Raw genomic sequence first — 26,571 nt, 5'->3', positions numbered from 1 at the left:
CCTAGAATATATTGCTGTGTTTTCTTCAGTCTTCACTTCTTATAACATTCTGTAGCTCTTGCCTTCTTTGCTGCACACTAATAGGCTGTGTTGGGCTGTACTCTCACTGTTGGACTGTACTCTCACTGTTCTCACTGTAAACGTGTATTGGCTTGGGATCTGAATTAATGGACTATGAAACATGTTTAGTAATGGGCAACGTGGTAATTTTGTGTCACTTACGAAAACTAACACCACTATTAAAATATTTTTTTATTTGCTCGTTGATCATTTTTGACATTTGGAGCATACCTTTCCCAACTGTATTTCATTAGTGCCTTGTGCTAGTAGAGGGTTTAGAAAGTGTTCCCCATAAAAAAATAAATAATATTTTTGGAATAGTGGGGCTGTAACCATTTTGTTGTTGGAACCAAAATCAAAATTTTGATTTCCCCTTTTCCCCCAAATCCTTTCCTTCTATAGCAGGGGTAGACAACCTATGGCATGTGTGCCAAAGGCGGCACGCGAGCTGATTTTCAGTGGCACTTACACTGCCCGGGTCCTGGCCACCGGTCTGGGGGGCTCTGCATTTTAATTTAATTTTAAATGAAGCTTCTTAAACATTTTAAAAACCTTATTTATTTTACATACAACAATAGTTCAGTTATATATTATAGACTTATAGAAAGAGGCCTTCTAAAAACGTTAAAATGTATTACTGTCACGCGAAACCTTAAATCAGAGTAAATAAATGAAGACTCAGCACACCACTTCTGAAAGGTTGCCGACCCCTGTTCTATAGCTTTGTCATTAGAAAATAAGGTGCATAATGTAATGAACTGGTATTATGTTCCAAAATATCAAACATACCTAAAAAGAAATTGGAACTTACACATTACTGGCCATTCTGTATACAAGTGTAAATGTAATTTTGCTTTCATATGCAACTGTGTTCAGTCATGCCCATCACTAAGTATGGTATGTGGGATTCATTCACTTCTTTTGAATTAGACATGTTAAGCTCAAATATATGAAATAAAAGTGATTATTATTTAAGATGTGAAATGTAATGGGTTATATAGTTACAATTATCATTTCTGTCATTTTAATTGTTTGGTTGTTTTGGGGGGTGGGGTATTGTTTGGATCTCTTTTTCCCTTCCACTCCCCCCCAGGTTGTTCAGTGATTATTTCCAGGAAAATACTATGGCAATAAACACTTTCATTGTAACAGCCATAATCCAGTTATCTGTAGCTAAAGCACCATGACACATGGTTTATCACTCTTCTCCTACATGAGTCAGTGACTCTAAACTGATAACTTACATCTTTACGTTTTGGAGTAGATCGTATTAACTGAGAAATCTCCATATCAGTAACCTGCATCTTTTAATATTTTAGCACATCTGTTCATAGCTGTGCTATTTTATCTACATGAGTTGTTGTATTGCCCAGTATCAATAGATGAATTACATGAAGACTAATGGAAATGCAAAAAAATTTGGTTTTCAAATAATTATTACAGGAGCACATGAAGGAATACCTACACTCATTAGATTGGCAGATGGTAGCATATGGAACCACACTGGGTTTATGCTAAGAGTTCTAGAATGGACAGGAACAATTATTTGTTTTCATGGAAAAGGTGTTATCAAATAAAGAATTTTTTTAAAGTTCCAGAGTTTAACTCATATAAGAGCTGGATTTTTTAGCATTTTTTTTTCGGCAATAGCCAGAGAACAAAACCTTCACTACAGGTTCCAAATCTAACTTTTCCACATCCACATAAATTAGTTCATTTTTTCACTTCGGAAAGAGGCACATTGCTCATTTCATCCTTACTTCTTTTTATCTCCAACTTTACTTCTGTGCTCACCCAAGCATGTTTACTGTCCTGATTTTGTTATCTGTACTTTTAATTATAGTAAAGTCATTGTAATCAGATGTTTAACGCAAGAATTAACCTCCAAAAGAAACACGTGTAACATGCGTTTGTAGCCAGAATCTCTGGTTAGAAGCTGGAGTTACTGAGATAATTTGCAATAGTTCTCCCAAGGGGACAGGCTGCAAATTAGCTACATTAGTTAAAGATGCCCATCTTAGGGCCACTCTCCTGCCACCACAAGTTTGCAGAATATTAGTTAAACCTTAGTTTCCTTAGTTAAATGTTTCTGAGTCTAAAATCCAACTCCCTGGCTATTGTGTGATTTAATGCACATCAGTATCTACACATCTTTACCTTCCTTTGTTGTAGAACATTATTTAAACTAATGCATATATTTTAGGGAACGACAAAATAGATAAATAAATCTTAAATGCGCGTTTGTCTTTTTGTGGCAATTCATAACACATAGGCCACATTTAAAAGCTCTATATTTCAAGTTTGTTCCTCATTTTCCAGTTTGACCATCATTTCTGTGACTGAATAGCTTCCTTGCAAATCCATTTAGGAATTAAATCTTACATTTTATACATAAGTTTTAACTGGCTTATGATTGACCACAGATAAATACATTATATTGTTGAGCATGTACTGTGCATACAGTAGTCTTGGAAAAATTTCATTTCAGTTATTAGAATTGACTTACTAAATATTTCATTCATTTACTTCAAAGAAACCTACTCGTTACCGAAGAGCTATAAGCTATGACAGCAAGGAATACTACATGCGTCTGGCTTCTGGAAATCCTGCTGTTTTCCAGGATACTATAGAAGAGAGTTCAGAAGGTGAAGCCACTCAGCAGGAGCCAGAACACGGCGAAGACACTATTGCAAGAGTGAAAGGTAAGTTCATCGTTCTGTCTGCGTTTTGAAACAACCTGTTTGATGTTAAAAGTTTAACTTCTTTAAACTTGCTTCTCCATGAATGAGTCTGGATTTCTTCACATTACCAGTGCCGTATAAATTAAACATAAAGGGTCCTGTAGGTCCCCATTTTACTGCCACAACATTAGGCAGTTAATTCTGAGATTCACATGTTTTTGCAAGGTGACTTCAGCTACTACTGTCATCAGCCAGACAACAAGAACCTTTTAAAAACGTATGTACGCACACATGCACAAGACAGTAGAGTTTAAAATAATTGGGAAAGAATTCGATAAACGGTTGTTCTTGGGGAGGGGGAGGAACCCTTTCCCGTTACATTCATAGAATTTGTTCGAGTTGGGGGAGACTTTAGTTTTAAGTCACTGTCATGTCCCTTCTTGATCTAAAAGTCCTGACTAATCTGCTTGAAATTTACAGAGATGTTAAGAGAACACACAACCACAACACACTTCACGGAACAGAAAAAAGCAAAAAATAGTGTGCCAGCTCAATAGTCTGGATTTTAAGGTTTAACAGCTCTTCTCTTATCTGGTGATAGGCTTTCAAATTCTCTGTCTCAGCTGCCAGAACCTCACCTCATCCCCTCACTATGCGTGCACACAGCTCTGTGATCATTTGGGACAGCAGGGATGCCAAGATGTTCAGGCTCGAATATGTAAAATTCAGGGCAGGTAAAAAGGGGAAGGACATGCTCCTGCAGTGGAAAGGCAGTAGTATTGGTGATCAAGATTGAGGTGTAGTGGGCAAACTATGAGGGGAAACGGGCACTGTATTGACTAGCATTGCTATTGGCTTATGCCCGTTTGATTACATTCCCACTTATTGGACTCCACATATGTATCCCCCAAACCCCTGCAGTGTTTGTCAATACATTGATTGCCTCTCTGATTACTGTGCAGGTCTGGTGAAGCCTCCTCTGAAGAGATCTCGCTCTGCACCTGATGGAGGAGATGAGGAAAACCAGGAGCAATTGCAGGATCAAATAGCTGAGGGTAGTTCTATAGATGAAGAAGAAAAGACTGATAATACAACTTTGCTTCGACTGCTCGAGGAAGGAGAGAAGGTACAGTACTTCAGAAATACCGATCATTTACGTTATCTAGATTTCTACTTTGTGCCTTTCTCTGATTTCTCCAGGTGTGAATATTTAAAACACAAATACTGATCATACATGTCGAAAGAAGAATTTTTTTAAAAGTCCTAAAAAGACCTCCCTAGCTCCACCTTTTCATCCACCACATATCTCCAATAAACCCCTCCTCCCAATGTCAATCCTGGAGAACAAGCAGATCTTACACTATGCCAGATGGTCACCAAATATAAGCTCTGGTGGGCAGTGGGCAGGTGCATTCTTAGCCAAGGATGGGTCACTCTACCTCCAGACTCCTTTCTATTAAACGAGAGAGTTGTTTGATTAAGCGTCCCAGGTGTCTGTACCTACTGTGATATCTCACAAGGAGAGAGGTATCCGTCTCAGAACCAAAAATGGAAACCATTTCATGTCTAGGATATTTAAATATCAATTAATGTGCCAAATAAGCATTACTTACAGAATACTACATACAAGAGATATGAAAATAGTAATATAACAATCTTGATTTACATTCAAATTCATCTTCATTCATCTTATGCCAGCCTAAAATGTTAAATCATTAAAAATGTGTATTTTATTCTTGAGAACATTAAAAAGCTGCTCTGTGATTGCTTTGGGTTCCAAGTTTTGTTGGTCTGATGAGAGCTTCTGAACAAGCATGCACTCAAGGATGAGTGATACATTGATGGACTACAGTTTGAAAATTATGCCCAGGAAACATGAGTAATGATTAGCTCACTGTGGACATGTGTAATACGCCCAATATTCTAAAAACAAAAATATGTTTAGCTTGCATTTTGTGATTACAACATAGCTAGTTATTTTGTTTAAATCTGTTTTATTGCAGTAATTCAGTTATGGTACTGAAAATGGGAAAGTACAGGTTTATCTTTTTTGATAGCATAGAAATATATTTTTCTGTAAACACCTTACAATTTCATGAGTGTATTTTTTTTCACAGTGACTAATTTGTTTTAATACTGAAATAATATATTCAAGCCCTGACATCGTGCTTATTTCACTTTGATTGTATTTTGTTGTATTTTTCTTGTCTGTTGTTGAATGTTGCTTAAAACATGAGATGCTTTTATGCTGTCCAGTTGCAGACCTTCGCAAGAAAATAGCACTAGTACAATATGTTTTTGATTCAGACCTGTGTACCAGCAGGGCAACAAAACGTAAACCACATTATGCCTCATCACCGGTGTGCATTGGGGATTATATGAGGTGGTGTCTCAAGAAAAGGGTAAAAAGGGCCATCAGCGACCTTCCTCCCATACTCTTGCTGAGCTTGCTGAGATGAGTTGAATCTTTGCAGTGGCCCCCAGAGTATGAGAGAGTACACATGAATACATACACTGTCTCTGATGCTCCTACCTTCAAAATGTGAAAAACGGACCACTGATGACTTCTCCTCAACTGTCTGCTACAGCAATCTGGTAGCATGTATCACCTTATAAACCTTGTTTAGTTCTTTGACACATCCAAGTGATTGTTATAAATATGAATGAACATACCATCTCGAGTGCCATAAAGTAGGGAAAATTTGTTCTTCTTCCCTATGGAAGAAGTATACTTATTGTGCTAATTTTCCTGATGTCAGCACCCTGACTAGCAAGCATCTCTCTCCTACTTTCATACACCACTTTGAATTTTTCCCCTTTAAGTCTACAGTAGATTGTTGACTCCTGCATGATTCATGTGTTGAATGCTGCATGATTTTGCTTTGCTGAACAGGGTGATGGTGCTAAATGTGAAATATGTTGCTGCTTCTTCGCATAGTGTCCATATGGGTGTCCGACTTCAGGTGTGCACCCGCCTTTCAAGCCCTTGATCAGAGATTTTCAGTTACCAGTGTTCGTTCAGCGCAGACGTGTGCCCTAGGCCTCCTCATGCTGGGTACCGAGGCTATATAGGGGCGCATGGGCAAACTGCCCTCAGTTCCTTCTCAACTGCCTAGGCCTGAGATGGAGCCCTAGCATGTCTACTTTGAGTGTGCCTCGGCTATCCTAATATTTCCACAGTGGTTGAGGTAATTTTTATAGTTAGTTGTTAGTATATTTATAGTTAGTTTGTTAGAGACATAGTGGGAGGATTGTTTTACCCCTCTCTTTCCTCTCAGGAGGACTTTTTTTTTTTTTTTTCCTAGCAGGGCATGCCTGGCTCACTAGGTTTCAAACTTTGCCTCTCCTGCTGAGAGGCTATTCCTGTGAGTGACGGCCGCTCTAAGTGTGTCTGTTGCTTGAGGGAGTCCCATGTCTCCCAGGAGTGCAACTTCTGCTTGGCCCTCAAGTCCAAGACAAGGAAAAACAGGGAGATTAAACTCAGACACCACCTGAGTCCGGTCAGGAGACTCCTCTTCCCTTCAGTACATCTGTCTCCAGCTACATCCAGTGCCCCTTCTATCTTGGTGCAGGCTGCCCTTGAGAAAAGGAAAACTTAGGAAGCTTCAGGGTAGACTTCCAGAAAAAGGAGGACGGACTCTGACCTTAAGGAGCCAGCTCCGAAAAAGTCAAGGTCTCTGGTGAGATCTATGGTCTCCAGAGCCTCGACCTCTCGAGTCAATACCATTGAATCAAAAGACAACTCCTCAGGTACCAGCAGGGCCATAAAGTCCTGGAACACAAAGGAGAGACACAGCACCAGTAGGGCCTCGGTACCTTCTACTAGCAAAGAGGGTAAACACAGATACTTGGGACTGGCACCATCGAGTTCCGCCCAGCCATATTTATCTACAAATTCAGCCCAACTCTCAGTACCCATGCATGGCATGTCCTTGGCACTGAGCAAGCGATGACGTCAGACACCCCTGGTGTCTACTTTGGTACCATCACCATTGGTGGTACCATTGGCTTCAGCTACCGCATCAGTATTGATCCTCTACTGGGTACCACATATATATGTGGTTCAGATATATTAAGGACCTCTCAATAACGGATGAGCCAGAGTCCCTGCTCTTCATGGGTACTGAGCACCTCTTGGTACCGATACCCTGATCTTCAGACCACTATTACCTTTATCATCTAAACTTGTAATCTCATCAAAAAATATCAAGTTAGTTGGACAGGATCTGTTTTCTTTAAACCCATGTTGAATGGCATTAATTACATTACCCTCCTTTAATTCTAAATTAATCAAATCCCATATCAGCTGTTCCATTATTTTGCCCTGGGATTGATGTCAGGTTTACAGGCCTATATTTACATAGGTCATCCCATTTACCCTTTTTAAAAATAAGCACATTATCTTCGTTCTGTCTTCTGGAACTTGTTCCATGCTCCAAGACTTATTGAAAATGAACATGAACAGTCCAGCGAGCTCCTCAGCCAACTCTTTTAAAAATCTTGGATGCAAGTTATCTGGTTTTTTTGCCAAATATAGAACAGAAATATTTACTGAACACTTCCACTTTTTCTGCATTATTATTGATAATTCTCCATTGCCATCTAGGACCAATACCATTGTCAGGATATTTTGTTCTAAATATATTTTAAAAACTCATCCTCCTATGTCAAAGATTCATTTGTAAAGAAAATTAAAGCAAAATCTGTTTATCCAATTCTGAGTTAGATTAAATTAAAAAAAAAAATTCTGCTCGGTAAAGACAGTTGCATATACACATAATAATTTAGTGCAAAAATGGCTGAACTTTACAAGCTGGAACTTTCCAGGTTGCTTATTTGTCACTGTAATGGTGGTTCAATATAATTAAGTTTAAAAAATTGTAACTAATTGGAGCAGGAGTTTCCATTAGCACATGAGCATTGTGTCCAATCCTCCTTGGGTAGTTATGGGAATGCTGCGCTCACTGTTGAAGTGGACTGGCTCACTATGTGACTGAACAACTTTCTTAAAAGAGAGAGAAAAAAACTCTTAAGATAATTAGCCTGAAGTATTGCAGAAAAACAATCTACACTATTTCAGAACACCTGCTATCAAGTCTCTGTAGTTCATCTTAAGGTAAATGGGAAACAAACAGAAAATAATTGTAATGTTCTTCAACAATCATATGTAATCTACTATTGCTGCTATTGTAGTTAGAATACCTCTTAACTGAAGATCATAGTCCAGTACTACTTGGCTTGTAGACAAGGTAGAATTAAAATTAATTTGTATATCGAACTAAGCTTGGAAAAGTCTTCAGTTTTCATATACACTGCCTTAATCTCAGATTACACATGTTTTAAGAAGGTCTGTTGTAGCGCCTTGCTGTGTTTCCATTAATCCTTTGTCAGAGTCTGTATCGTTTCATTCCTGCTGGTTCTTCTGACAGATGACCACAATTTGGTTTGGTGTTTATTCTGTGGGATAATGGAGAAAAATAGTCTCCCATTTTAATCTACATTTTGTTGATTATCTTTTAAACAAATGGAACACAACTGTTTTAGATAATATTCGTAACAGACTCTTATGTCCTAGTAAATTCTCCTTCTTTTATTGAATCCCTGCTTTTGTTCTTTTATGGATACGGAATACAATAGAAAGAAAAGAGTATATGATTGCATGTATATTGATGGGTATGTATAATTTGTTCTGAATTGTACACAGTTTTATTATAGCCAATTTTTAGTTCATTTGTCTGATGCGTCTTTATCATATATTTTAACTAATAAAAGAAGTATCACAGAATTGCTGTAGTTGAAATAAGAAAGTATTGTCTGGGAGAACAAGCCATAACTTCCAACAAGGCAACAGACTGAACTTGAGCTAAGTTAAGCTGCTTTTGCTAATCCTATGGGTTTTGTTACAGATTCAGCACATGTACCGCTGTGCTCGAGTTCAAGGTCTAGATACCAGTGAGGGACTCCTTCTCTTTGGTAAAGAACACTTCTATGTGATCGATGGGTTTACGATGACAGCCACCAGAGAAATACGCGATATTGAGACATTGCCTCCAAAGTGAGTGAATTCAGAGTCAGTTTAGCTTGTTTAGTAAATAGACAAGAAACATTTTGTGAAAGATTAAAGAACAAAACTCTATACTGTCAAACTTAGAATGGTCATGTGTACTGCACCTGCTTCCACAATTGTAGATTGATATGCACAGAATTATGAATAAATCTTGTGTTATTTAGTCATGAACTCTAATTTCTTTTTCAGAGCATTGATATTATGATTTTGGCTCTGTTATTCTTGGTTTTATTACTTATACTAATAAAATATCATAGAAAATTGCAGTTCAGAATAAAGATAATTAAGTTAACCTTTGGAGAATCATTTTAAACTTTTGTTCACTTAGTTACAATAGTAGCTTTTCCTCTGTGGTGACTTTAAAAATAATAAGATTCATAGTTGCAGTCTGCCTGGCTTAACAAACTCCATACAGTTGAAAAATAGTTTTTGCTATACATTGGTGGTCATTTTTAACTGTCCTTCCTCTGGTTACCTACAGTATGCATGAGCCAATTATACCTAGAGGAGCAAGGCAAGGTCCAAGTCAGCTCAAAAGAACATGCAGTATATTCGCATATGAAGATATCAAGGAAGTACATAAAAGGAGATACTTATTACAGGTGACTCTTGTTTTGTTTTGATTGGATGGGGATGGAGAGAATTTAGCCAGCATTGTTGTTTGTTGAAAGTGTCACTTTAAAAATAATAATAATAATAATAATAATAATTTCTGGGGGTGTTCAGCAACTTGAAAGTGAGGCCATTTGGAGTCCCAAAATATAGATTGAGTTGCCTAAAATTAGCATCCAAGTTTGAAAATGTTGGCATGTATACTTTTTACTTGAGGACAGAGTGTATTTTAATATTCTGGACATGGACTGACAGCACTGATTCGGGCAGTTTTTAAGTTAGTTGGTGTCATCGTTGTCAACCTTTCACTATGGCTAAACTGAGATCACCAAACTTATTTCACTTGTGAGCTACAACAGCTGATTCTAAGAGGTGACACACTAATTCATTAGTCCTATTGTTTGTAACATCCTTTGATATCCATATTTTTCGTCTGTCCTTTCTTTCCAGCCAATTGCTGTTGAAGTTTTCTCAGGAGATGGACGGAACTATCTTCTAGCTTTCCAGAAAGGAGTTAGAAATAAAGTCTATCAAAGGTATTCCAAAATAAGTTAAATTACAGTGATTTAAACTGAGCATGATTAGTAGTGTTACTATTTTTTTTAAAAAGATCAAACATATTTGAAATTATTTTTGATAGCTATATTAGAATGGACATAAGCCCCAGGAAAAGGGAGACCACACCACATTACAGATTTAATCAATTTCATTGCGGGATATATCTGGCTCTGAAAACACCATACTATAGGCACTGCAGAGAAACTGTACCAGTTAGTTAATCCATGGTCTGTAGATATTGTATTGTATATGATGCCCACATAGCACAGGGAAGGGCACAATAGAAATACCAAGGAACATTTGATGAGTTTTCTGCATTGTTTATTTGTAATGCAGATAGTATAGATATACTTGTAATGACTGACATGCCTTGTCCCTGAGTGTTGGCTGAACATACTGTCTTTATGTTTGGATTATTCTCTGGTGACCCAGATATGTTGTATAAATTAAATTTTTAAATTTTGGGATGGGAAAAGGAGATTTTGCAGTTCCAGGCACATGGAGAAGAGGGCTCTGTGTACAGATAAAGTAAGTTTGCTTGTGGATTTCAGACAAAAAGTGAGATCTGAAGAACAAACAAAAGCCACTGAACATCTAGACATCTTATATTTGTTTCTGAGGGAATGCAGCTCAAGGTTGGATGAGAAAATGAGAGCCCACCCTTTCATGCTGTCTGAAAAAGAAAAGAATGTTGGTTTGTCTACACTAGAAAAGAGGTTGACGTTAGGTCCTTCTTCAGACAGAGAGTAAACCTGTAGACCTCAACCAGCTGAGTCAAGGTTAAAAGTGTTAACCCACATCTATGCTGGAGATAAGGTTTGTGGTTAGCTAAAACACTCCGATCTTACCTCAGCTTCTGTTCTAGAGCAGACAATAGAGATGGTTAGAAAAATTTGACAAAACACTTTTTCATCAGAATTTTCCATTTCATCAAAATTGAAATTTTCCACCAAAATGGTTTGATTTTGATGAACCATGCCTACGTATCTGCCACCTCAGCTGAGTCAGACTTGGGGACCCCAGGACTTCCAGGCTCCTCAGCAGCCCACCAGATGGATTGCTTTAGAGTTTGAGTCAAGGACTGCAGGCCTCCAGGGTCCATGACTTGTTAGCAGCCCAAGCTTCCAGGGTCTACCACTGTGCAGCAACCCACCTGACTGATTGCCTCAGAGCCAGAGACCCCAAGGCTTCCAGAGTGCATAGCTCTTTAGCTGGGGCTTCCAGGGTCTGCAGCACCAGACCAGCGTGGCATATGGATTGCCACAGAGTCAGGAACCTTACTGCTTCTGGGGTCCATGGCTCCGGGGCAGCCTGCCAGGTGGACTGCCTCAGTGTCAGGGCTCCATTCCCTTTCACAGGGAATTTTGAAATCTGGGGGTTTTTGTTCAGAATCAGAATGAAACCAAATTTTGAAATATCTGAATTCTCCACAAAATGGAATTACCTTTCTCCACACAGACACACCCACGGCTTTTTGCAGTACTAAACTAAGCTTTAACATTTTTATTAGTTTGACATTGTGTTGCAGTTGACAGAGCAGTTGGGCAGCATGGCTGTCCCACACTAGTGGACTACTAGTTTTTCCTGGGTTATGACCTCTCACCTAATCAATGCATTTGAACTGTGCCTCTTTAATGAAAATACAGGAGGCAGTTCAGATTTATGCGTTGGGCCCTGTGGCTTGTCCAGACTGCATCACCCTTGTGTCATATTCTTCACCTGTTGATGCACAAACAGAGCAAGAGTTCAGCAGTCCCTTTTTAGAGCATATTTTGGAGCAGCAGCAAGCAGAATCCTTCAAAATGTTCTGCTAGTTGTAATGACTGGACCCTCTACAGAACCCCTTCTCTGTCTTCTGATTGTTGTGGGGCTGCCACATAGGGCACGTGGAAGGGCAAGTCTGTGAGGAAATCATCTTAGGAGCCACAAAAGGAGAGTTCTGGCACAATTGCTCCCAGCCAACAAACCTGTGGCCTGCCAGAGAAAGGAGCACAGAGTCTGGGTGGCATCCCTCCACAACAGCCGGATGCCTCTGGAGACACAACCACAAGGGCCGAGTTAGCTTGTTTCACCACCTGGAGGTCAGAGAGCCAGAATCTCCTCACCAATCAAGAATTCTTTGAGATTAAATTCAAAAATTCCCCCACCTCTCCCATCCCAGTCCAATCCAAAGGTTAAAACTCTAGAGTCCTGTCCATATTTAAGTGAATGACTAACTTCGTACCTTGCTTGTTGGTGTAGGAGGAGGATGATCCCTTGTATCATCTCTTTGGTTACATATTAGAGGCTAAAGAGCACAGGGGAACACACTCACACATGAGCCCCAAATAAGAAATAGACTGGTGCATTGCCAAGGGTGAGAATCCTTCTCAGAATGCCTGAAAACAAGAAAAATGCGGAAAAACTCCCCATCTGGTCATCTTTCCTGAGCTCTAGATCCTCTCTTGAAGAAGGGAAATTCTGTGTTTTCAATCCTGTTCACCCCAATCAAAAGTAGAGAGACACAATTCCTCTTGACATAATTGAGACCAGGGGGAGGAAGTTAGTGTCTGCTCTTGATATCCAGAAATGCTAAACTTGCTACATGTGTTAAATACGAGATTTAAATGTCTAACTTTGTTTGCAGATAGGAGATTGGGAGAGTGAGAGCAGGTAGTTAATTTTTTTTAAAAGAATTTACATGGCTGCTTGGAATCAAGTTGCCATTTGAACTGAGTTTTGGTGGTTGGATTCTCTTAAATACAAGGTACACATGGAACATAAATATAATTAATTTTATTCTTTTAACTAATGCAGGTTTTTGGCTGTGGTTCCATCTTTAACTGACAGTTCAGAGTCTGTGTCTGGACAGAGACCTAACACCAGTGTAGAACAAGGGTATGTGGTTCTTTTCCTAAAAATCTATTGCTCAGAATGTCAAGTGAAGAGACTGTTGTTTTCAGTGTTTGCTGTAGGCGTGTTGGTCCCAGGTATTAGATAGGCAAGGTGAGTGAAGTAATATCTCACCAAGCTCATCACCAGAAGCAAGCTCCCTACAGACCAGGACCCACCAACTCAAAGCAGCACCAGACCCTCCTGTAACAACAGATGCAAAGCCTGCAGACATATCTCCACTGCTACAATGATCAATCCCCCCTCCCCTCCCCCCCACACACCTTTCAATATCCAGGAGCCTTCCACATCCCTCCCAACATGTGGTGTGCCTCATCCAGTGCACTAAGTGCCCCCAATAACAACTGTAGGTGAAACCAGACAATCGCTACGCTCTCAAATGAACTCTTACAGAAAAATGATAAAAGACAAAAACACCCTATCACCCGTGGATGAGCACTTTTCACAGAGTGATCGCTTTATATCTGACCTATCAGCTCTTGTCCTCAGAGAAAACCTGCACAAATCTTCAAAAGACAAGCCTGGGAACTTAAATTCATAATTTTGCTAGACGCTAAAAATCATGGTCTTAAAGACACAGGATTTATGGCTTATTACAATCATCTGTAACCTACTAACCCCCTTCTTTTGCCCTGTGACTGCAGAGGTGTTAACTGGCCACTTCAGCTTGAATGGTTTCTTACAACATGTTAATGCCTTGTGCTAAACAATCTGTTCCAGCTTGTATTTAGCTGTGACTCTCTGAGTGCCTTTCCCAGACCTGAAGAAGACCTCTGTGGAAGCTCAAAAGCTTGTCTCTCTCACCAACAGAAGTTGGTCCAATAAAAGAGATTACCTCACCCACCTTGTCTTTTTAAATAGAGACTTACGTTGTTTAAAGTTCTGGATCTTCTGGAGAACTATGTATCTTCCGTGCTGAACTGCACTGCCTTGAGCCAGACCAACAAGAGTGATTGGAGATGCTAGGTCTAAAAATGCTGATCATCAGGAAGTTGTTAGTGAGAAAAAGAAAAGGGGAATTCACATAAAACTTTTGCTTTTACAAATTGCCTTTAACTGCAATTGCCTTTAACTTACAAATCCTGTTGGCACCACTGTTTTCCAACAAAAGTTATGTATATTATGTGAATTAACATTATTAATAAATTTAATTTGTTTATTGTGAAATAGATTTCAGCATGAAAAGAACTTGATCTAACGTATTAAATAACTGTTCATAATGTGGGTCTTAGAATGTTAATTTGTCCTTGCACTGAAATGCATAGTTAAATGTTTTAATTACCTTTGTTCAGAAGTCAGCTAACATTTGTGCACTGATTTATGTGGGTGTCAATTTGAAAAGCATTGTACAATATTGCTAAGGTATAGTAGTAGTAATCATTGGTACTATAACTGTTATAATTCTACAGAGTAAAATGTAGGTATTCAAATCCTAATGCCTTAAGTTTTGTACCATGTTACAAAGATGCAGCCACAATATTGTGCTAAATAGAAAAATACTGACACATCCTTATTCCTATTAGGTCTGGCTTGCTTAGCACTCTAGTGGGAGAGAAATCTGTGACACAAAGATGGGAGGTAAGTATGAGAGTTCTACTGTGCTTATATTGTAGGAAGAGCCAAAATTTATAGTCATATGCAATGAAATATTTGAATAAAATGTGCTCATGTTCAGTAGGTTGAAAAATATAGTACCCTGGAACACTCCTCTCCACAGCAAATTGCTTTGCAGTATTTTGAAAGAAACAAGACTGTTTGCACCATTAGAAGTGTGAGACAAAACTATGCAGTAAATCTCAGAGAGTATTTCCACAAATCTTTTATGCTGTAGTTTGTACCTTGTTAGAGAGCTGACCACCGTGAAGATCTGCCAATGTAAGTGTTTGATTATTCTAAAATGAACTAAAATGCTAATATTTATCCTTTTTAAGAGAGGAGAAATCAGTAATTTCCAGTACCTGATGCACTTGAACACTCTGGCTGGCAGATCCTATAATGATCTCATGCAGTACCCTGTCTTCCCCTGGATCCTTGCAGACTATGATTCAGCGGTAAATATGAAAACTTATCTCTGTCATGCTAATATTTTTACGTGTTTATTTTTAAGGTGCGCTAACATTATAGTTGGTTCACATTACCTCAGTGGAGCTGAGACGTACTCAGTTTTCCAAATCTTTAATTTCAGTTTACTTTCTTACTACACGTATTCCTACAATGAGCTCCACGCAGACCTGTGACCCTGAACCTGTGCAAAGTCCCATTGAAGTTAATGCGGCTCTGCACAGACGAGGAGGACTGTCTACAAAGAGCTCGTTGCAGGACCAAGGCTGAAGTTTTTTTGCATGGTGGCCTGGTGATTGCCGTGGACACAAATGCAGTGATGCTTTGTGTCATAAATTTGTTTCTTGTAAATCTCTGCTGTAGTTCTCTAGACTGTTTCCCAGTGGCTTTTGTGACATAGTGCAGCAGTTCTCAACCAGGGGTCTGCGAAGCCCGGCAGCTGAAACCCAGATCCTGAGCCCCAGCACCCCCCGTGCAGCTGAAGCCCCAGTCATTGGCTCCCCACAGAGGGCTGAAGGACACAGCCCCTAGCTACCCCTCTCCCGGCACCATGAGCTACTCTCCTGCCCACACGCAGCCCCTAGTTACTGCTGTCTGCACCCTGTACTACCCCCCTACCCGTACACAGCCCCTAGCTACCCCTCTCCCTACACCCTGAGCTACCCCCCTGCCCACACGCAGCCCCTAGCTACCCCCTGCCCACACACAGCCTCTGGCTACCCCTCTCCCTGCACCCTGTACTACCCCCCTACACACACACAGCCCCAGCTACCCCTCTCCCTGCACCCTGAGCTGCCCCCTGTCTGCGCACAGCCCCGGCTACCCCTCTCCCTGCATCCTGAGCTACCCTCCTGCCCACACGCAGCCCCTAGTTACCCCCTGTCTGCACCCTGTATTACCCCCCTACCCACTCGCAGCCCCTAGCTATCCCCTGCCTGCACCCTGAGCTACCCTCCTGCCCACACGCAGCCCCTAGCTACCCCCTGCCAGCACCCTGAGTGGTTTTCAAACTTTTTGAACTGAGCCCCGCCGCCCCACTTTGTAATAATTTTTGGTTCCTCCCTCTCCCCCTCCCCACAGCCCAGGCAGGCTGGGTGGCCTGCTGAGGTGAGTCGGGGTAGAGGAGGAGCTCCCTCCCCAGACCCTGCTGTGCAGAGCTGGCTTGGACCCAACTGGCCCCTGACTTCGCCCCTCCCCCCCAAAAGAAATAGAAGTCAAATTTCGCCTATGTCCAAGGGGCCTGCTCCCACCCAACCCGGAGTCCCTGCTCCCTTGCTGGGTCCTGGAGTTCTTATATCATTTGCGGGGGAGGGGCTCAGAAAGAAAAAGGTTGAGAACCCCTGACATAGCAGAAGCATTCCTGTTTGGGAGACATTGCAGTCTCTCAAGAAGTTTAGCCCCAACCTTATGAAAGTGACAAACCTAGTTATGGAAAAGGGGAAAATGATACTAATGTTAGTTTGGGCAGTACCTCTGGCCAGTTGGTTTTGTACCTAAGGGGGAGCATAAGGTGCTGTGATGAAGACCTGCTGCTGAGGGTAGCTTTTGCAGGGATGCGGGGGAGACATAAAGCACTCCCACTACTAGAATGTAGTAAAGATATCTTCTTGAATTAGGCTGAACAATTCTTTAGAAAAGCATAACTAACTAGATGAGCTAAATAATTGCTGCTGCTTATGATATGCAACTCTGCAAGGAAGAGAGAAATATCATATAGCTCATAAGGCTGCTCACGTTGATCGGCCAGTGCAGAGTGCTTTTAAGAATCTGTATTTGTTTATTTTAAAAGGAACTGGATCTTACTAATCCCAAGACATTCAGAAACCTGGCCAAACCGATGGGAGCACAGACAGAGGAAAGATTAGCACAGTACAAAAAGCGATACAAAGATTGGGAAGATCCTAATGGTAAGTGATTGTACAAATGCAGTTCTTGGAGAGCAGAGATGGGCGCATTTTAAGTTAGTCAGTGTGCCTGTCTTCTTCCGCCAAGAACACCCTAAACACTTTTTGCGTATGTACATACCAGATCCTGTGGGAGGGCACAAAGGGTTGTGGTGTGGCCACTTTATGCCAGTGTCCCTTTTAAATGTGGCCACAAAGCAACTCCAAGGCCCCCTCTGGGGAATAGAAATCTACTCTTCCCACACAGGTGTCTCTGGTGTGGGAGGCTGCTAAAGCCTTGGTTATTTCTATGCCCATCTTCCCTAGTAGTTACAATGACCCAAGTGAAGGCAGCCCTCAGAGCTGTTCTACCTGCTCTTGGGAATGTACACACCCTCCCCCTTTGGTGCCTACACCAAGTTCAGCACCAGCACAGAGACAAATGCCCCACTTGGTTTGTATGGCATTTCTGCCTGTGCCGGTGCAAAAAGGAGAGACATAATTCAATCCATCAAGGATATGCAGAATACTACATTGAGAAATGCTAATTGCTGCCAAAAAAAATAAAGCAAGAGTTTTCAAACTCTTCCAGACTACAGACTGCATGTTAATAGAGAGAGTATCTCATGGACCACGTACCCTCCTGATTGTGATCACATAGCATCCCTGTGGAACTAGTTGTTTACATGAAAAAGTAATATTAGGAAAGCAATATATTTTGAGCAGTTTTTAATGTAGTCTAGCAGCTAGAAATAAATAAAAACCACTATCATATGACCAGGCAGCTCTTCACAGACCACAACTTGAGAACTGCTGAAATAAAATAAACAAGGCAAAGAAATAGGAATCTTTTTGCATAGCTAGATCTTACACAGTTTATTTATTCATTTCTCAGTGCATGTATTTACTAAGTAATCATTCATCTGAAGAAGACAATAAATGCAATCAGTCTCCTTATATTACTCCTTTAAAGAACGTAAAATGCCCCCTAGAACTGAGTTAGATTTGATATTTTTTTCAATTTTAGAATAATTCCCTTAAATATTAAAAATATGATCTGTGCATGTGTCCAAACTATTATTTTTATACTGCACTCCCTTCCTATTATGCCCTTCTTTCAGATGATAAGAATTTGATGATTCAAGAACATAAGAACAGTCATACTGGGTCAGACCAATGATCCATCTAGCCCAGTATATTGTCTTCCAGCAGTGGGTGGAGCCTGGTGCTTCAGAAGGAATTAACAAAACAGGGCAATTTTTTCAGTGATCCATCTGTCATCCAGTCCCAGCTTCTGGCAATCAGAGGCTTAGAGACACCCAGAGCATGCGGTTGCATCTCTGATCATGTTGGCTAATAGCAATTGATAGATCTGTCCTCCGTGAACTTATCTAAAACTTTGTTAGAACCTTTTGGCCTTCACAATGTCCCCTGGCAATGAGTTCCACAGGCTGACTGTGCATTGTGTGAAGAAGTACTTCCCTTTATTTGTTTTAAACGCACTCCCTATGTGAAAGGATAAATACTTCCTTATTCGCTTTCTCCACACCATGCATGCTTTTATAGACCTCTGTCATATCCCCCCTTAGTCGTCTCTTTTCCCAGCTGAACGGTCCCAGACTTCTTAATCTCTCCTCAAATGGAAGCTGTTCCATACTCCTAACCATTTTTGTTGCCCTTTTCTGTACCTTTTCCAGCTCTAAAATATATATTTTTGAGATGAGGTGACCAGAACTGCATGGAGTATTCAAGGTTTAGGAGGACCATGGATTTATATAGTGACATTATGATATTTACTGTTTTATTATCCTGTCCCTTTCCTAATGGTTCCTAATGTTTGGTTAACTTTTTTGAACGGTGCTGCACATTGAGCAGGTGTTTTCAGAGAACTATCTGTGATGAGGCCAACATCTCTTTCTTCAGTGGCAACAACTAGTTTAGACCCTCATCATTTTGTACATAGAGTTGGGATTACATTTTGCCAATATGCATTATTTTGCATTTATCAGCATTGAATTTCATCTGCCATTTTATTGCCCAGTCACCCAGTTTCGTGAGATCCCTTTGTAAAACTCTTCGCAGTCAGCTTTGGACTTAACTGTCTTGAGTGATTTTGCATTGTCTGCAAACTGTGCCACCTCACTGTATATCCCTGTTTCCAGATCATTTATGAATATGTTGAACAGCACTGGTCCCAGAACAGATCCTCTTTCCATTGTGACTCTTTATTCCTACCCTTTGTTTCCTGTCTTTTAATCAGTTACTGATCCATAAGAGGAGCTGTCCTCTTATCTCATGATTGTTTACTTTGCATAAGAGCCCTTGATGAGGGACCTTGACAAAGGCTTTCTGAAAGTCCAAGTACATTACATCCACTGGATCATCCTTGTACACATGTTTTTGTTGACCCTCCCCAAAGAATTCTAATAGATTGGTGAGGCATGATTTCCCTTTATCAAAGCCATTTGACTCTTCCCCAACATATTGTGCTCACCTATGTGTTTGATAATTCTCTTCTTTACTATAGTTTCAACCGATTTGCCTGCTACTGAAATTAGGCTTACCAGCCTGTAATTGTCAGGATCACCCCTGGAGCCTTTTTAAAAAATCGGCATTACATTAGCTATCTAGTACAGAGTCTGATGTAAGCAATAGAGTTCATATCACAGTTAGTAGTTTGGCAGTTTTCTTCAGAACTCTTGGGTGAATACCACCTGGTCCTGGTGACTTATCTTTGTTTAATTTCTCAGTTTGTTCCAAAACCACCTCTATTGACACCACAGTCTGGGACAATTCCTCAGATTTGTCACCTAAAAAGAACGGTTTAGGTGTGGGAATCTTCCTCACATCCTCTGCAGTGAATACCAGTGCAAAGAATTCATTTAGCTTCTCCACAGTGGCCTTGTCTTTCTTGAGTGCTCCTTCAGCACCTTATTCATCCAGTGGTGGGCCCCATTGATGATTTGGCAGACTTCCAGCTTCAGATTTAGGTACAAAAATTAACAGCATTTTTTTTTTTTTTTGCTAGTTGCTCTTCAAATTCTTTTTTGGCCTGCCTAATTATATTTTTACACTAGACTTGCCAGAGTTTATGTTCCTTTCTGTTTTCCTCAGTAGGATTTGACTTCCAATTTTTAAAGGATGCCTTTTTGCCTCTAACGGCCTCTTTTACTCTGTTGTTTCGCCATAGTGGCATGTTTTTTATTTGGGGTATAAATTTAATTTGAGCTTCTATTATGGTGTTTTAAACAAGTTTCCATGTAGCTTGCAGGCATTTCACTCTTGTGACAGTTCCTATAATTTTTCATTTCACTTTGCTTCCTCATTTTTGTGTAGTTCCCCTTTTTGAAGTTCAGTGCAACTATGGTGGCTTCTTTGGTATCCCCCTCTCCCACCCACCAGGCTGTTAAATTTAATGACATTAGGGTCTCTATTGCCGAGTGGCTCCACTATATTCATCTCTTGGGCCAGATCCAATGAACCACTTTAGGACTAAATCAAAAATTGCCTCTCTCCTTGTGGGTTCCATGACTAGCTGCTACAACAAGCTGTCATTAATGGTGTCTACAAATTTTATTTTATTTTATTTCTTCCTGAGGTGACATGTGTCCAGTCAATAGGGGGATAGTTGAAATCCCCCATTATTATTGAATTTTCTGTTTTTGTAGCCTCTCTAATCTCCTGGAGCATTTCACCATCACCATCCTGGTCAGGTGGTCACTAGCAAATTTCTACCACTATATTCTTATTGAATCCTGGAATTTCTAACAATAGAGATTCTATGGTACAGCTTGATTCATTTAAGACTTTTTTACTATATTTGACTGTTTTCATATAGTCATTCCAATATATTTTGTACCCTGGTAGTACCTTCTCTATTGATTATCATTGTTTTGCCAAGTTTCTGTGATTCCTATTATATTGACATTCTCATTTAATACCAAGCACTCAGGTTCACCCATCTTCGTACTTAGACATCTAGCATTTATATACAAGCACTTATAAAAATTTGTCAATATTTAGCTGTCTGCCTTCCTGTAATGTAATTGAATGGGACTCTTTCATTTGACTGTTTCTCTTCAGCTCCTACCTGCACTTTATCAACTTCTATCCTCTCCTCTTTACTAGGATATAGAGAATCCCCGTTAATAAATCCTCCTCTAAGAGATGCCTCCATCCAAACCTTGTGCTCCTTCACACCTGTTGGCTTTCCCAAACCCTTAGTTTAACTGCAACTTTAATAGGTCACTACCAGAAGTTTGAGGACCATTGTTCTAAAGTTACTGCACTGTCCAATACCAGCAGGTGGCAGAGTTCCATTTATGAACATCCAGCAGAATTGTGTGAAGACATTTGTACAGATAGCTTGTTGTTGCCAGCAAATGAATAAAATAAAATCTTTACAAAATCTGTAGTCAGCAATTCTGAGAAATATTAGAGCACTAAGCCTTTAATTCCACATCACAGAACAGGCTAAAAGTAAAAATTCTCCTTTAGAAGAAGTAATTGTAGCTGTCTTGGAATGTTTCAATTATTCAAAGTATAAAACTGCTAAATGTGCAGTGTTGCTGGGCAAAAGACTGTTGAATTATGACTAGTGGATTACTGCCAAAATTTAAGTAAGTGGTTTCAGTGTCAAATCATAAAGTTTAAATAGGCTTAGTTCCGCAAATATGAAAGCTGCAAATACCAATTTTTAATGTGTTCAGGGTCATACTGTTCTCACAGTCTAGCACTTCTTAAACCTATTAATTTCTTAATTTACTGCAGATTTTATCATGAACATTTCCTCTTTATTTCCTCTTCATTTGTAACTTTTTAAATTTTTCTTTATCAGGGGAAACTCCAGCTTATCATTATGGTACTCACTATTCATCTGCCATGATAGTGGCCTCGTATCTTGTCCGAATGGAGCCCTTTACACAGATATTCTTAAGGTTACAGGTAAATTGTGTGAGATTTCATTTTTCTCTGTTTGTATCTTGTTTAAATTTGAAAATGGGTAAAAATGTGAATCATCTTGTAACTTGATTCTCACTAAGCATGGTAGAAGAAAGGAAGTGCTGTAGCTGCATTGTTTTCTTCCTGGTGATTGTTACTCTCTTTGGAATAGCAAAGAGATTTAAACAGGCAAATGTATATGATCCTTCAGATGGAAGTTTGAACATGCTGAAAAATGTTTGCTGCACAAAAACTCAGCAGAGAGAAAATAGCTTTTTATTTAATAAAGTAATAGTTCAAATCCAACTTTGTTCATCTATGGTTAAAAGAACTCATGCATTAGTTCCCCTCATTTGGTTCTCAAGTGTTTAAAGACTAATTTGTTAAACTAGTTTGTCAGTCTAGTAATGAGAGTCAAATTAACCAAACATTAGCACAGCCTGGAATTTTCTGACAGCTCGAAAATTAATTGGGTTCACAGTGCTACATTTTAAATATTTTCTTAGCTGGAAACCATCAGGCAAGAATATTTATTTTCTTTGGGCCAGCATTTCAACCAAAAAGACTAATATTTGGAATAAGGCTAGATCTTTTTTTAAACAAAAAATCCTGTAGATTTATATTTTTTATGCTTCATATTTAGCATTATTGCAAAGAAAGATTATAGCAACTGGTAGAAGAAAACATAGTTTTAGACCCTATTGTTGCAGGAGAGGTTTTTTCCTTTTTTATTATTGTATTTATTTGACTGAGATAAAACGTTACCAAACGGTTTTACTTTACAGTTTTATAGACCTTGGCTGAGTCTGCTGTGCTGAGAAATGTTCTGGTATAAAGATGCTTCTCATTTCATTCTACAGGGTGGCCACTTTGACCTGGCTGACAGAATGTTTCACAGTGTGCGTGAAGCCTGGTATTCAGCATCAAAGCACAACATGGCAGATGTAAAGGAACTCATCCCAGAATTCTTTTACCTCCCGGAGTTTCTGCTCAACTCCAATAACTTTGATCTAGGTAGGCAAAAGCTGCTGATCGCATCGTGTTATGGATATGAAAATAGTGAAAGCTGGTCCAGACATAAAACAAGTTCAGTAAAATGTATGTAACAACGATTTATGTAACAGGGTAAGAAAATGGCAGATGGCTTACTGGAACTGGGCCCTAATTATCTTTTGATTATGAGAATATGTATTTCCCAATGCTGTGTGTTTATGAGCAATTATATAGGGAAATCTGGACAGTTTGTTTGTAAATCTTGACTTTTTCTTTTAGATGAATGAAGATGTTTTCTCAAACACCAAATACTCATTTTAGCAACTCATATAAAACTGCATTTTAGAAATTAAATTGAACAGTAAATTTACATTTCCAAGGGAAGCATTTTTATTAGAACTCGTACATTCAGCAAATCCTGCTTTGGTAGGAGAATTTCTGAGGACTGTTTTTCTGCCATATAATCTACCAGTCTTAAAGTAGTGTTTCAATACTCAGGCCAAATGTTTTTGAAGGACAGACATAACCTAGGGTTTGTATAATGTGTTTGTCAATTTTGATATTTAGACTTCTAGGAGTGAAATTCTTTAAGGAAAAGTAGCTGAAATGTGTTTAAAGTTTGATAGATCATTTCCACTGTTATATATTTAACTGCTGTGAAATTTCGCTGAACTGTTGGCAGATCACACCACTGAAAGATAAAATAACTGATGTGAGATAAATATCACTGCTGCCATAGCATCATATTTTTTGTTATGAGATTAACTGTTTAGTTTTTTCAAGTTCTATGCTGCAAATTCAATAACAGGTATTACTAATCATCCATACCTTTTAAAAATCAATATCATTGATGCAGAATATTTCCTAAGAGTTTAGAAGCTTGAACCAAGGATCTCTAATGACACAGTCAGACACAAGAACATAGCAATTACTGTACCTGTTTAGACATATGATCTTAGGGAAAGTTTCCTCTTAACCTTTATCACAGGCTAGTTTATATTCTGAAACTCATATTTCTATCCCTTTCTATTTGTTTTTTCAACAAAATTGAAACTTCAGTGAGTAAAAGATTCAGGGTCCAGCTCTGCAAGCCTTATTTATATTAAGTGGTATTTACAAGCATAATCCCATGAACTCAAGAGTGGGACTTTTGTAGTACTTCTCACTGTGAATAAAGGTTGAAGAAACAGTCCTTCAAGGTTTACAGCAGAGGACGCAGTATATGAATATATTCTGGTAGTTTAAAAAGTCTTCCTTATATGTAGAAAATGAATCATGGTGTGATTCTACTAGTGGGATGCGTTTTTACTGTTATACCATTTCATCTCAGGATTATTTTCCTCCATTATACAGCCTGTTGGTATATAAATCAGTGAAAAGGCACTGAATTCAGTAATTAGTCATTTGACACCTGCTAGTCCTCCCTTACTTAAAATCAGACAGGTTTAAACTTTCAAAAAGTGTAAAACATTCAAAAAAGTGACCCGAAAGTCTGCTATAATTAACATCCAAAATGTCACTCCATCCGAGGAATTTATCTTCATATTCTGATATTTCTCATTTTGTATTTTTAAAACTTGTGCATGTGTGTGTTTGAAAGGATGGAATAGAGCTTTCTGAAGTTGTTTTTTTTTAAAAAAAACAGTCATTATTCAGTACAAGCCAAATATGCAGAAAGGATCCTGCTTGTGGTATGGCTGCAAGAGGCTGTTGCATGGGCTGTTTCCATTATTCTACAAAGACATCATTCCTTACAAAGTATCTACCCTGTGGCACAGAACCATTTAAATAGAAAATACAGCTATAGCAAGATGAAATTAAAGTTCTAAAAACCTCTTTATTAGGAAGGGCTAAAGACTTTGTTTGGCTTCTCTGTAGTGAAAACTATTAAGGTATTTTTTTTTTCTTCTCGTATTGAGATGCATCACTGTCTTTTTTTGCTTTTAAAACTTCAATTTATTTTGTAGGTTGCAAACAGAATGGTACTAAGCTTGGAGATGTGATACTTCCCCCATGGGCAAAGGGAGATCCTCGTGAATTTATTAGAGTTCATCGGGAGGTAATAAACATTTTAATAATATAAAAAACACAGCAAGTTTATTTGGACTTAAATACCAGTCTAGGGAGCTCAATGCATCCTTTGTAATCACTTTTCTATTTGATCTGCATCTTGGGGTGGTACCCTGTTATGCTGATGGACTAAAGAACCAATGGTCCTCCATGTGCTCTTAGTATCAGTATTGGCTGACGCAGCTAATAAGGTGCTATTATACTGCTTTTTCTTTAAACATATTAAAAACTTTGTGTAATTTCATCCATCACAGTCAGATAATAGACTCAGTCAGTGACTGTCTGCTCAGTTTAATGCATAAATTTTGAATTACAGGCTTTGGAATGTGATTTTGTGAGCGCACATCTGCATGAATGGATTGACTTAATCTTTGGTTATAAACAGCAAGGCCCAGCTGCAGTAGAAGCTGTAAATGTCTTCCATCATCTCTTTTATGAAGGGCAAGTGGATATATACAACATAAATGACCCATTAAAAGAGACAGCTACAATAGGATTCATTAATAACTTTGGGCAGATACCCAAACAGGTAAGGATGTTCTTTAACCTATTGTAACTATATGCCAGAAAATATTAAAATCCAAGCATATCCAAATGCTTTCATATAAAAAGGCAATTCCAGTCAAAACATATATGGTATTTAAGTTTCTAATATGCATTTCTGTTCTTTGTCTGGAACTTAAGTTCAAGTTTTGTCATTGCAAATACATTTGCAGAAATGCAGACTCAGTTTCAGGTGAATCCATTCTCAAGCCATTACATGCATCTAATATAAACTTTGGGTTTTGTCAGTAAGACTTGAGATTTCTCCCTTTTTTCCTCATGCTCCAAAAGGAGAGGCAAGAGCTTATGGAGGAGCTTAAAAAAACAACAAATCATCAGAGAGCCAGTATATTACTGCAAAAGGCTAGTGCTGTATAAATTCTTCCCTGGCTTTTTGCTGTGTGATAGAATACAGTTGCAACGTAGTGCACAGGAAGTTTAATTGTACAAGTTGTCTTGTAGCAAAATTAGGTAGGGATACATCATTTCCCTTTTTCTTTTTAACGTGGTTGCTTAGTTTTCTTTGGCATCTTCTCATTCCCAGAAGCTGGGGCACCTGGCATTGGCCACTGTCGAAGACAGGATACTGGGCTAGATAGACCTTTAGTCTGACCCAGGATGGCCGTTCTTATGTTCTTCTTCTTTGTACTGTAGCTGTTGAAAATAAATTATTAAATAATTGCTTTAAAAACATTGGTTCTGGCAGGGCTGGCATAAGTCACTAGCTAGAATTGAACTGGCAGAATTTAGAGGCAACGTTTAAAAACAAAGAGGATTGAAGCTTTGAAGGGTGGTGAAATTCTCTTTGAAAGGTCATTGTAAATTATTAAATACTTAAAAGGAAAGTTTATTGTATTTCCCTTGGATAAAGGAGTTTGGGTTTGCCAATAGGTACCCTGAAAAGATTCCTTTTGCATTGTTACCATTAGGTGAAGTATTATTGATATCAGCAGGTATTTCCCATGCTTGGACTGGGGAATATACAAGTACTTTTAATACCTTTCCAAAGGTGGCAGAGGAATAGTGTAGGTTGCATCAGTCTGCCATATTTCAAAATCAGAAGTGCAGCAAACCCAACTGTCAGTATAGCAAAAAAATATATAGAAAACCAGTGAGGGGAAATTCCTCAATATTTAGAGTTTGGATAAGTATCCTAAAATGTGGATGCTAGTCAAACTGTTTGGCCTGAGGACCATATCTGGGTATGGAA

At 39.1% G+C, this 26,571-nt stretch overlaps 1 protein-coding gene across 10 annotated transcripts in view; it reads left to right on the top strand.

The window, feature by feature from the left end:
* WDFY3 (WD repeat and FYVE domain containing 3) overlaps nucleotides 1-26,571 on the top strand; it is a 319,930-nt gene that overhangs the window by 276,459 nt on the left and 16,900 nt on the right. For all 10 annotated transcript variants that reach the window (XM_039539787.1, XM_039539793.1, XM_039539788.1 and 7 more), the window contains 13 exons: nucleotides 2,594-2,762; nucleotides 3,704-3,867; nucleotides 8,648-8,796; nucleotides 9,290-9,410; nucleotides 9,871-9,956; nucleotides 12,775-12,855; nucleotides 14,394-14,448; nucleotides 14,802-14,921; nucleotides 16,721-16,838; nucleotides 21,652-21,758; nucleotides 22,616-22,769; nucleotides 24,716-24,807; nucleotides 25,135-25,347. In XM_039539787.1, the coding sequence (XP_039395721.1) occupies nucleotides 2,594-2,762; nucleotides 3,704-3,867; nucleotides 8,648-8,796; nucleotides 9,290-9,410; nucleotides 9,871-9,956; nucleotides 12,775-12,855; nucleotides 14,394-14,448; nucleotides 14,802-14,921; nucleotides 16,721-16,838; nucleotides 21,652-21,758; nucleotides 22,616-22,769; nucleotides 24,716-24,807; nucleotides 25,135-25,347 (1,629 nt within the window). The remainder of the gene's footprint in view (nucleotides 1-2,593; nucleotides 2,763-3,703; nucleotides 3,868-8,647; nucleotides 8,797-9,289; nucleotides 9,411-9,870; nucleotides 9,957-12,774; nucleotides 12,856-14,393; nucleotides 14,449-14,801; nucleotides 14,922-16,720; nucleotides 16,839-21,651; nucleotides 21,759-22,615; nucleotides 22,770-24,715; nucleotides 24,808-25,134; nucleotides 25,348-26,571) is intronic.

This window comes from Mauremys reevesii, linkage group 5 (genome assembly GCF_016161935.1).
Source record: "Mauremys reevesii isolate NIE-2019 linkage group 5, ASM1616193v1, whole genome shotgun sequence".
In the NCBI taxonomy this organism is placed as follows: Eukaryota; Metazoa; Chordata; order Testudines; family Geoemydidae; genus Mauremys; species Mauremys reevesii.
The sequence above is the reverse complement of the archived record's forward strand: the minus strand, read 5'-3'. Positions and strand labels throughout refer to the sequence as shown.